At 45.1% G+C, this 13,038-nt stretch overlaps 1 protein-coding gene across 2 annotated transcripts in view; it reads right to left on the bottom strand.

Annotated features, from left to right (window-relative positions):
* Positions 1-13,038, bottom strand: part of DUSP22 (dual specificity phosphatase 22) — a 53,045-nt gene that overhangs the window by 27,868 nt on the left and 12,139 nt on the right. For both annotated transcript variants that reach the window (XM_068163032.1, XM_068163031.1), the window contains exons 2-3: positions 9,441-9,474; positions 362-444 (exon numbers count right to left, since the gene is read on the bottom strand). In XM_068163032.1, coding sequence (XP_068019133.1) covers positions 362-370 — 9 coding nt within the window. In that variant the 5' untranslated portion in view covers positions 371-444; positions 9,441-9,474. The remainder of the gene's footprint in view (positions 1-361; positions 445-9,440; positions 9,475-13,038) is intronic.

Here is a 13,038-nt window from a genome sequence, read left to right as displayed (position 1 = left end):
GGATTCAAGAAAGAGGCCCAAGTACAAAGGAGGATTTGGTAGTTGGCAAGGGGGAGAAGGAATGGTGGTGGTTATGTGATGCTTGAACCCCCTACAGAAGGGCACTTACCTTTACAACTAAATCCTTAACAGTCCCATTACTGGGTTATATTGACTGACACCATCATTGTCTCTTCCTTTGTCAGTTAGATTTTTGTTGTTACAACAGCAGCAAAAGCAAAATTTGTGAGTGGATCTCAAAACCTCATTGAGAAAAACATTCTCAAAACACCAGTTGTGCAAAACAAGAATTTAACCCCTCAATGACTCCAAGAGTCAACTGCAAAGTAAGGATTTACCACTGAGTTCCCCCATCTCTTACCTCCAGCATGGGACGGGCACTGTCATGGATTGAGAGAATGTGGGTGATGTTATTCTTACTCAACTGCTCTACATCTCGGGCATCTGCAACAGAGGAAGGGGAAAAAAGGAAAAGGATTTATTTAATCTCTTGCAACAGCCCACTTCCCTTTCAGTTGTGCTTGCTGGAAATCACTTATCCTTGGTACATTTCTTTTTGAAGCTCAAGTAAAGCAAAACCCCAAATGCAGCTGTTCTAGAACACCAGGGGAAGGGGAAGGCACCCTTCTAGCTCCAAAGCAAATTATATACTATATAAAGAACGAGTTCAAGTGACTCAGGAATGTGTTCTTAACTGAGAAGTTTCATGTATTTTGCATCTGAAATAGAAGTCTGTGCATGCCTGTGTGCAGGTGATGGCCATCTGAAGAAGCAGTCAGAGCTGTACAAGCAGCAGCTTACCACCTCTCTACCCACAACCCCCCCTCCAAGAGATTTATTTGCACCTGGGAGATAGACCTTGTGAAATGGAGGCTCAAGAAGTGAAGCCAAATGTACCACTTGAATTGAGGTATTAATGGGCAAGCCAAAATAACTAGATTCTTAACTTCCAGTGGAGAAGTAGGGGAAAATATGCATTTAGCCAACACCTACCATTATTGTAAGGCTGAAGTGAGACTGAGATGATATTGAACACATGAAAATGCAAAAGGCTGCAGCAAGGAAGTGCAGTTGTGAAAAGGTGGTTCCTAGACCAAAGGGTTTCAAACATTCAAAACGGGAAAGCAAACTGGAGCAACTGAAAATCTGATGCTAGATATTGCAAAAGCATAGCTTTGTGTCTATGGGAAAGAAGGTAAAAGAGATTATCATCATCAGTGAGCAACTTTCCCCATACTAAACCATTATCGTGCCAGAAAGTGACCTCAGTGAAGCACCGACACAGGCAAAAGGTAGTCTGTGTCCATTTGCTTTTGCCCCTTTTGCTCAATTGCACGGGGCAGCGATTACAGAGGTGGTTTTGTGATGTGAACACCTGCCTTCCAAATCCACCCCACACAATCTGTTCACGTTAGCCTGGCTGCACACATGAGAAAAGAGCACTGACCACAAAGGTTTCAAACCGGCTCTCTCTAGGTACAAAAATAACAATAGCATCACCTGTATGTTCCTTATGTACGTGCAAGAGTTCAATTAGCATCTCTGGCTTCGTCTTATTCTGCTCTGCTATAAGGTTTCAATGCCTTTTCTACATCACAAAGAGGAATTTGACATTTAATTATACTGCCTCATAGGCAAGATCCACACAAGCACAGCAACAGACAACCAAATTCAAAGCTAATCCAACGATGAAACCTTCTCAAAGGCTAATATAATGCAGAGAAGAACCAAAGTTGCATTGATTTCACTTGCTGCTGGTCAAGCCTGCATAATCAACATGATACCTGATCCCTCAGGAGAGAATTAACACAAATTCCATCTGGAACAGAATTAAGGTCAAACTTCACAGAACAATTAAAATATCCTAAAAATCTCAGTGTCAGCATTTCCAAGAAGAAATACTGGTGCTTGCCAGGAGAGGTCTTCTAATCCACCTGACCTTCATCTTTTTCAACAGTTTATAGGACAGCCTTGATTTTTCAGAGAACACCTAAGCAGGCAAGGGTTTAGAAGCCCAGAGACCAGCTTGTGCCCCTAAAAATCACTGCTGTCCATTCTCCAAGGGCTGAGGGCATATTTCAGCCTGGTGGCTGGACCTGAAGGTGTTAACGCACACCTAGTAGAAGACAATGCTGATCTCTATCAGTATGACCTACACAGTAAGAGATGGCTTGCCACACAAGGCAAACTGCTTTAAAAGGAGATATAACCCCAAAATAAATTGAAGCAATCTGAAAGGGCAATCAACACAGTCTAACTCAAAATGACCACAGGATTTTAGTTTTCCAGTTAACCAAGGACTTAGGATAAAGGAAGATTGGCCTCAAACTGGAAGAAGCTGAATTTCACTTATACATTACGATAACATTCTTCCTCATGAGAAAGTTGAGGCACTGGAACAGGGTGCCCAGAGATGTTATGGAGGCTCCATGACTAGAAGCATTCAAAGCCTGGCTGGGGCCTTGAAAAGCCAGGCTAGCAGGAGGTGTCCCTGCCCATGGCAGGGGGCTTGGAACTAGATGAACTTTAAGGTTCCTTCCAACTCAAACCATTCTATGCATTTCAACAAATCCAAAGTATACAATCAGTGAGAGTTCAGATACTCCTAGAAACAAGCTGAAAATGGCTGTCCAAGACCTGCCCCCCAGAGTAACCAGCAGATCCTCAATATATTTAGAGTGCAACCATTCAAATCACAAAACACAGAGGAGAAAAACCTTCCCAGACACTGCCTGTATTATCTCAACCTGAACTTTAAAGAGTTTACAGAGGGGAAATTCCCCTGGTTTCCCTGGCACCTGCCATAAGCCTCTACAGATACAACAGACAAAGCTGTTCAAACAGCACTAGAGACAAGATCCTGTCACTCACTGTCTCATACCATAAATGACAAAAAAAATTAAAGGGCTATTAAAAGGGCCATCAAAAAACCAAAAGAATCACCACTGCCACAGCAATTCTAACTTCTTCAGAAGGCTCACATTTGTAAATTGCAGCATGGAACACCCCACTGCCAAATTTAATGATGAAACCAACCCATCAAGGTCCACCTTGTGCATCCCTAAAGTTTCCCTCAACGTGGCATTCTGCTGCACAGTAGGTGCCTTAATACTCTGTGCAATACAGCAAAATGCTTCTCAGCTGATGTGGACTCTCAAGTGAAGCCTTTAGGAAACTATCCTCAGACAAAAGGACACAATTGACTCTGGGCAGGTCTTCCTCTCTCTCTCTCTCCATCTCTCTCCCACATCTATATCTATCTTCTTTTCCCTCAACTTCATTCTATAACAATTAAGACACATCAATAACTGAAGGATTCCAATATTAAAGTTACAAAGTCTCAATCGTAGCTACAACCACTCTCTCCTACTTCAGTATTTTAGCACCTCCACAGAGATGCAAGGTGAAAAATAAAGATCTCGTCCTTCGCAGAGTTAGATGAGAAGAAACAGCTGTAGGGTCTCTTCCACCCCTACTGCTAACAACAAAACACAAAGCACCATGAGGATGGCAAGGAACAGGCTGCCTAGAGAAGTGCTGGAGGCTCTAACCCCAGAAGTGCTCAGACAGGCTGGACGGTGCCTCCAGCAACCTGGTCCAGTAGGAGGTGCCTTTGGTCATAATGAGGGGATTGAAACTAAACAATCTTAAAGGTTGCTTCCAATCCAAATCATTACATGATTCTATGATCCTCCAGGAACAGGACAAAAAAGCATTAGTGATTATAGAATCACAGAAACATTCAGGTTGGAAAAGACCCTCAGGATCACCAAGTCCAACTGATAACCCTACTCTATCTATAAAGTTCACCCTTAAACCATATCCCCAAGCACCACATCTAAATGACCTTTAAACACATCCAGGGCTGGTGACTCAACCACCTCCCTGGGCAGCACATTCCAATGCCTGACCACTCTTTCTCTGATTTTTTTTCCCCTAATGTCCAATCTAAGCCTACCCAGTTGTAGCTTTAGGCCATTCCCTCTTGTTCTATCACTAATTACCCGTGAGGAGAGACCAGCACCAGCCTTTCCAATACATTCTTTCTGGTAGTTGTAGAGTGCAATGAGGTCTTCCCTCAGCCTCTTCTTTTCCAAACTAACCATCCCCAGCTCCTTCAGTCACTCCTCATAAGATTTATTTTCCAGGCCCTTCCCCAGCTTCGTTGCCCTCCTCTGCACTCGCTCCAGCACCTCCACATCTCTCCTGTATTGAGGTGCCCAAAACTGGCCACAATACTCAAGGTGTGACCTCACCAGAGCTGAGTACAAAGGGACAATCACCTCCCTACACCTGCTGGACACAGCTTTTCTGATACAAGCCAGGATGCCATTGGCTTTCTTGGCCACATGGGCACACTGCTTGCTCATATTCAGTTGCTTGTTGATTAGAACCCCCCAGCTCCCTTTCTGCCAGACACCTCTCTAGCCACACTTCCCCAAGCATTACTACAACTTTTAACTTCCACTCACTTATGAATTTAGAGTAGTTTACCTCCACAAAATAAGTGATTTGCATTTGGTCACCTTTCTTTCCATTAGCTAGCTGTCTCAAACTAGACATCCTCCCTTCTTACTCCTCCAAAGCCCGTATTTCTGACTCTGGTGTTACTATGAAAAGACAGATCAGCCCAGTATGTACAACAGTATCAAGTCTCAATCTGCAGAGGTATGGAGACCCATCATCACAATATTTAAGTAACTTTTAGCATACACTTTCTTTTCTGCTTCGGGAAGAACTGGGCATAGACACCCATGGGAGAACCTCCTCTCCAGTGGTTTAGAGCGCTATGAACTGTTACTGAGAATGGCTTTCCAATGGTAGAACTTTGTTCCAGAGTCCAGTGATCCTTACAGACTCAGACACAGGAACTAAGCACACAAAACCTCCACCTCTCCTGTCCCCACTTCAACATTCTACTACGTATTTTGTCCCACCCTCTCAAAAGGGCCTTCCTGGGGACTGAGCAGGGTGAGGAATAGGGTACAGTACTCCACTTAATGAGAGCACTTACAGGATGTCTTCCTTCAGGAGATGAACCTGAGAAAGGGAATGGCATCTTCATCCACTCCTGCTTTCAGTACCTCAAATGAAGCCTTAGGAAAGGGAAATTTTCCCCAGAGAAATGAAGCAGGAATTAACTGGATCTAGAGCCACTTGGCAGGCACTGCCTTTACATACGCTTCGTAATGGAAAGGGTGGAACTTTCCCAGGAGTCCCCAGCTCACCCACAGCAGCACCGGACTCTTGCGGGGGGAAATTAAACCTCATATTGTGGCTTTCCCCTTCAAATCAAAAAGGCCACAAATATTCCACTGGAAAAACTTTAATCTTCCAAATATGATTATAAGGAAGAAGGGACACAAGCTCTTTGATATTCAAGGTAGAAACACTCCAGAGTCTCTGGCTCGCTGTTGATACACCTTTTGGTTTGGAATCAAAGCAGCACCCATTTAGAAACTCCTATCAGAAAATAAAGGTATTTTTTCTATTCGTGCAGAGAAAAAGGCTAACAAGCCCTGTCATATCTGTCCCTTAAGGAACAAAGCACCTCTTTTCATCATGAGCCCAGATGCCTTTCAGGGGACATCAGGTTTCCAGGACAGAAGACATGTGGGCATGCAATCCCACAATAAATCCTTTGTCTTTTGAGAGGATTGAATTTCATAGATAAGGCACAACTGGAACAACCCAAAATTCCCTCTAAACTAGAGGCAGGAAGAAGAGTTTTCCTTTTCTATTCACTATTTTCCTCCCTCAGCCTCTCACCCTCCCACTGGCATAGAACTAACTCCTGTTTAACTTTCACTGAAGAAGCCCAAAAGTTGTTTCCTTTTGGGTTTTTGGATTAAAGTCACTTTTTGTATGGACATCTGTGGTTCTTGACTTTTTCTGCCCTCTAGTTATTCAATCTCAGATACACTCCCCCAGGAACATGCCACAGTTTCAGAGTGCTTATAGATCTTGTAAGATAACAAGCCCTGAAGCACACGCCAAAAGCTACACTTTCTCTAGAAAGCTTTCCAATGACTTTCTGAAGTCCTGTGGACTAAGGCAGGTTTCACGGTGTATCTGAGTGCTGCCCACAACCAGGACTGCACAGAACCTTCTACCCTAAGGAAGTTGAAAAAGCACCTCTCATTCAATGCACTTAAAGGTCTGCACAGCAGCATCAGACAAGCCAGAAGCAGCAAGATCAACCCCTATTTCTGCCACAGATTTATATCAGAAGTTCTTCTTGGACTTCAGGTTATCTCTAAGTCAAACAGAGTTTGCACTCCCGCTGTCATGAATTGTCAAGATGATTAAGCCTAAAAAGGCAGCAAGAAACCCTATATATAGAATATTATTCTCACACAATCATGGAATGGTTGGGGTTGGAAAGGATCTCTGGAGATGATCTAGTCCAATCCCCCTGCTAAAGCAGGGTCCCACATAGCAGGCTGCCCAGGATTGCAATGTCCAAGCAGATCTGGAGTCTCTCCACAACCTCTCTGGGCAACCTAGTTCAGTGATTCAGCACCTTCAAAGTAAATCGTATTGCTGAAGAGTCAATAATTTCCCAATTGTTGAATGTCTTCCTCAGACAATGGCTCTCCAGGATAACAGCATTTTAACACTATTACCATCCTGCTCTCCCTCAGCAGCAAGGTAGGTATTCATCTAGGAACAGCTGTGCCTCTTCCCAGTCTCTCAGTTTCCCCACAGGTCCCACACACAGCAGGGAGACAGGAGCAAGCACAGTATTTTGACTGAGCTATGGAAGCTCAGCCTGCCCAGGCTCCCTGAAGGAGAACAGGCTATCCTTCAGATCAGGGCGATTCCAAGATTCCCTGGACTCAGCTTCTGGAGAAGGACCCCTCCTTTCCTCACCATGAGGGTAATGAGGTACTGGAGCAGGTTGTTCAGAGAAGTTGTGGAGGCTCCAACCTTGGAAGTGTTCAAAGCCAGGTTGGGTTAGGCCTTGAGCAACCTGGTCTAGTTGGAGGCGTCTCTGCCCATGAGGAAAGTCCTTTCAATCCAAACCATTCTATGATTTTCTGTTCCCTGCATTGAGACCTGGAGGGTGCTACAAATCTAGGGACTTAGACACTCCTCTTACTGACAAGATGCAACTTTATTCAACTCAAACAATCAGCCCCAAGCTGAAAAGACAGGACCCTGCTCAAGAGTGCATTACAGGAAATCATTTTGTATACCTCCCATCTTTGAAAGTATGTGGACATGGCAGCTATCTAAATCAGGACCCTCTAGCCAATCCCCACTGTATATGCTGCTGAGGTTCTCAGTGAACGATTCTCTTTTATGGCAATCTGAAAATTCATTAGTCATTTGTTGAAAAAGGGCCACAGATCAGAACAGGCCCCAAGAACATGGTAGTCAAACTCCCTCAGAAAAATACACTGGTGGTTAACAGACAGTCTGCTCCAAACAGGATGACTTCACTGCAATTGCTTGCAAGCAGTGAGGCAGCAGGGTATTGAGGGACATAGGATACAGGAAGAAAATCACAGAAGTTTGCTTTTGTATGAAGGAAGTACTGCAACACCAATCTTCTCTCTTCTTCCCCAGGTACCGCAGCTGATTTGAGATTATAACAGCCACACATGAGCGTAGAACATAATTCAATGCAATGTGGGCAAAAGTCATAGCAATAAACAAAGAGACATTGTGTGACTGTAATCAAATTTACACACCAGACTCTATAACACAACACTGAGATTAAAGCTGACCCCGCTTCACTCTCTCTTATGGAGGCAGCTGAAGCATCTCAGCCTCTGCTGTTTTTCCAGTTAGATTCTCAGGAATGCTGCCACTCACACCACTTCCACAAGCATATTTCTACTCCATGTGTAGAAGTGACCTGATATGCCATTTAAGGACCACTTGCAAGGAACACATGGCTCCAAGTGGTCAGAGCAGCATGAGCAGGAAGGTTGCAAGCCCTGGCAGGGGCAGGGATGCTGACTCACTCCACAACCTTGACCAACTTCGCTCATCAGCTGAAAACAGAACTGCACCAGGAAACAGACACTCTGGCTGAGTTTTACTCCCCTGAACAGGCTGTCAAGCAGGACAGCCACAGCAAGAGGGACAAAGCCACATTCCCTGGGCCCATTCTGCCAGACAGCTTGGAATCTAGAGGACTCCACTATTACTTGACAGAAAAGAAAGGGGGGGAACACCCACAAAAAACCCTCCACTGAACAAAAAGAGGAAATTAGTTTTGTTCCTGGCACATGCTGTGGCGTGTCCAAGTACTATCAAAACTATCCTGTTCCCTGTATTTTCCTTTTTGTCCTGCTTGCTTGCCCCCACCCCTTTTTTCCCCCCCTCCTCTCATTACCTACTTTCACCAGTGTAAACTCACCCCCATCCTCTCATTTTCCTTATCGCAGCATGCTTAACTCCCTCTCACACACCAGTGTGGCAAAAAGCAGCTTTAACTCCACATGCCCCTTCAGGTTCCCTCTCAAGGTGATCAGTTTCCCAAGGGACAGCAAGCACTGGACCAATAACACAGGTCAGCAGGTCCACAGGCAAATAAATTGGGCAAAAACTGCTGAACTCACAGGTTTTGGGATGGAGTAGGGAAGGAAGGGTCAGTGTGAGACAGAGAGGAGGTAGACCACCATTTAAATCCAATGAGACATTGTCCAGTCTTTACAGACCAGTCGTGGTATCAGACAGACCAAGGACACCACAGCAGTCCCTGGGAGTCCTGCTCTGTTGTAACCAAGCACAGGAAATACAGAGCCTGCGTATCTCAAAACAACTCTGCAGGCACACCTAGTTTACCTCTGAGCAGGGACAGTCATCTGGAACTGCTGCTAACAGAGTGCCTTGAGAACAGTCATTTGTTTGGATGTCTACCTAAAGCTTCCTGTGTTTTCTAAAAACAATTTTCTCTCCTTTTGTACACACACAAAAAAAAAAATCCAGTGAATGTTATCTCTGTGACAGACAGAGTATCAGTGGTCAGATAGTGACCCACAGACCTACCAGTCTCACAAGCAGTGATAACAGAACTCTTTAGCAATTGTTATAAATAACTGAAATTATGAAAGCAGTGAGTGAGAGGCATACTAAGCCTTTACTTATAAGGAGGGTTTGAATGAAGCCTCACAAAGAACCTGCCCAGCTCACAGGCCTGCCTGCCAAGCACAGGAATCATTTAAGGCAGACCAACGTTCAGGAATTCCAGCTGAAGCACGCTCTGAGGAGATGGCATTCATTCTTCTCTTCTCAAAGTACTTGCAGCACAGCACACAGGTGGAAAAGCAAACAAGTTCTCCTTTAAGTGCTGCTAGGTGGATCCAGAAACAAAGCAAGATGGGGTTAAAAAGCTGCAGAGACCTCAGAATTCCACAGGCCTGTGAAACACCACCTTAAGACCCCTGCTAAGTCATCCTAGAGGAAAGTGTTAAAACTCATCTTACCTTTGAAGTTGCCAATGAACAAGCCAGGCAGAATCTGCAAGAAAGAAAAATAGTATCAAATACAGATATCTTGTGGTAAGACAACAAAGTTCAATCTGCATACAGAATGGAACATACCACTTTAATAGACTATTGTCAAACATGATCTAAAAAGCTCTGACAATGTTTTGTGCCTCTTCATGACCCCCTAGGCAAGCCACTCTTCATTGACAGCCATGTGGAATCACATCATGGAGGCTCTCCAAGGACAGCAAGTGGTTTACAAACACAAAGTGGGCCTTAAATCTCACCCTGCCCACCACAGTAAGGTAAGAGTTACCCTCAAGACACTTCAGACAGAAAAGGTGATTTGCCTAATGTTGCTAAGCAAAAGCACTGCCAAACAACATCTTTCCAAGCTTCCAAGTCAAAGCTGTGCAAGCCCTGGCTGCAGCACTGTGGGGTGCTTCCATGGGGTAAATAACAAGTTGTGTATTCATGTAGAAGATGAACTGGTGGAAGTCCTTGAGTTGCACGTTTCTCCCCCAGATAGAATTAGAGAATGGTTTTGACTGGAAAAGACCTTTAAGATCATGGAGTACAGCCACTATCTAACGCTACCAAGGCCAGTATTAAACCACATCCCACAGTAGCACATCTCTGTCTTTTAAAAACCTCCAGGGAAGGGGATTCAACCACCTCCCCAGGCAACCTCTTTCAGTGCTTGGTAGCTCTGTGAAGAAGTTTCTTCCAATATCCAATCTAAGCTTCCCCTGGTAAAACTTGAGGGTGTTTCCTTTTGTCTCATCACTTGTTACTAAGGAGAAGAGACCAACCCCCACCCTGCTCCAAACTCCTTTCAGGGAGCTGCAGAAGGGAAGGTGATCTCCCCTCAGACTCCTCTTTCTCCAGGCTCAATAACTGCATTTCCCTCATCTGCTACTCAGATGACCTATTGTCCAGATCGTTCACCAGATCTAACTCCCTAACACCCCAGCACTCCCAGAAGCCTGTACATCTCACTTACAGCACTTTAAATGGGGAGTTTCAAGGTCAACCAGGCTGTGCAGTCTGAGGACATGTGCATGCACACACACAGAGCAGCAGGTGACACTGTACTGCTGTCCCTGCCACAACCCTCCCAGCTTGGCAACAGCAGTAAGGACGTGAACACCCTCAGGCACACCTAATGCATACTTTGTGGCAAAGACTTTCATTCTCTGCCACCTGAGGTCCCTGACCACACCTGCATCCTTTGAAGAGGCCAGAACTGTGACAGTCAGACTGCAGGATGCACTTCTTTGGTGCACACAGAGCGTACCACCAATACAGATACATCAGTGCTGACTTCCCAGACCCTTAGAAACAGCCAAATGTCACCACAAAAGCAGCAACAGTCTCTCGGGTGCAGCTGTTTCAAGGGAAAACTCCACCCTTTTTCCCCTCGGTCTGATAGCCGTGAAGTTACAGAAGTCATGAAGGACATTTCATCGGGGATTATCACCCCAGCCTCCACTTCACTGCCTCCTCCTTGCTGAAAGGCAACCCAGCTTACCAGGCCAAGGTTAGCAGGCCAATAAAAGGGCTGCAAAACAGTGTTTGATCTGCCTTAACTCCAGGGCTTTCAGCCAATGGCACCGTTGTGTTGACTGCTATCTGGCCTTGCAGAAAACACCAAGGCTGCAGTACTTCTCCCTGTGCAAACATTCCTCCTCCTTATCTTTGCTGGGTGATCTCTCACCCTACTGTGTCACACCAGCTCTAACCACGGGCTCCATTCTGCCACTGATATCTAAAGACCACTTCTCTGGGACCCTTCACTGTACCTTCAACTTCTTACAAATTAAGGGCTGCATGACAACACAGGCTTCAAGAAGAAAATGGCACTTCTCAGTTTTGCATGGGTAAGTGCTGACAGCTTTTTCCCTTTTCCTTCAGTATTCATTTTTCACTTGTACAAAGTCAACATTCATACACAGGCAGCACAAAAAATAAAAACACTGGGTCAGTTTCCAATGCCAGAGTAACCAGCAGGGAACAGAACCCTTCCAGCATCCTGCTGTCCCTTTCTGCATGCACAAGACTCATGGTCGCATGGACCAGCTCATTATTTTAAATGCACTAGATGACTCTGCTGGGAAAAGCAGCCCAAAGGCTACCATCTCAGGCAAAGAATCAGAAGAGAGAAGATGCTCCAGCAAGCAGAATGCCCCAGGGCCACTGCCAAGAGCCAAAATCACAAATAAAAGCCATGCTATAAAGAGGGAAAGAAAAAAACAACACACACACAAATTATGAACAAATTTCACCAACCAGGTCATGCAGCCAGCTGCCTCAACTTAAGCTTAAAAAATTAAGACATGAAAAAAGCCTTTCTGATATTTTTTAAGTAGCTGTCTGGTATTTCCTGTCTGCAGCACAGATCTCAGCTCACACCACCACTACTGTACACCACAGTATTTTAGACTCCAGGACATCATTTCTGCATCAAACACATGCTCTCGAGAGAGGATAAATGCTTGAATTGCAGTCACAGTCATTAAGGTTAGGCATCATAAATTAAAGATACCAAGAAACACTTCAGGGGGTTGCAAAAATGAGGCTTCCTGGATCATCCCTGGCAAAAGAGGAAAAATCCAGCCATCTCTATTTGTGCATCATGAAGCAACACTTACTGCTAGATAGGAAATTAGGACACTGTGCAACTAAAGCCAGATGTTACCCCTGTTGTCTTAGTCATTCTAGAAGCAAGAAACATTACTATGGGTGAAAGCTACCTGGAAAGAAGTGAATCTTCATACCATGCTGACTAACACTCCAGCACTAGACTATGGCTGGGAACTTTCAGCTGTGTCATCTCACACTGCCTTCCATAACTGCAACTCTGGGCAGTGCGAAAATGAAGGCCGCTGGCTGCTAAGGGGCATGTGAGAGAGAAAGGGTGGGAGTCAGAAGAAAAGACAAATAAAGGGCTTGTTTTGGTGAACTTTTCAACCACTCCTTTATGAATAAAAACAGCAGCCTCTTTCTATCATCTGAAACATTGAAAAAATGGCCATGGACTAAATAACAAACATAGAAGAATGTGGTAAGGACCGCAAGACTTATCTCTCCGCCTCGCATGAGAACGGCTCTCATTCTCTGCCATGCATCAATGCAGAGCCCTGCAACAAACAACAGTTACTCCAGCTACTCATTCTTCTCACCAGACCTCTCTGAAGCTACACCTCTCTGGAAAATCATAGTATCATTCAGGGTTGGAAGGGACCACAAAGATCATGTAGTTCCAACCCCCCTGCCATGGGCAGGGACACCCCACACTAGATCAGGCTGGCCAGAGCCTCATCCAGCCTGGTCCTAAACACCTCCAGGGACGGGGCCTCGACCACCTCCCTGGACAACCCATTCCAGGGTTTCACCACTCTCATGGTGAAGAACCTCCTCCTCACATCTAGCCTGAATCTCCCCACCTCCAGCTTCAGGGACTTCAGGGACTATTTTGTCATGGTCTCCTATAATAAAGACTAGCTCCTTGCCCCACACTGCTCCTAGTACTGCTGGGCACCCCATAGAAGTTCATCTTATTTTTGTGAGGATGGCAAAACATTGTAGAAGGAGC

This window comes from Melanerpes formicivorus, unplaced genomic scaffold (assembly GCF_026170545.1).
Source record: "Melanerpes formicivorus ecotype bairdi unplaced genomic scaffold, bMelFor1.0.p_v2 SCAF_69, whole genome shotgun sequence".
Lineage (NCBI taxonomy): Eukaryota > Metazoa > Chordata > Aves > Piciformes > Picidae > Melanerpes > Melanerpes formicivorus.
This window is presented reverse-complemented; position numbering and strand designations above follow the sequence as displayed.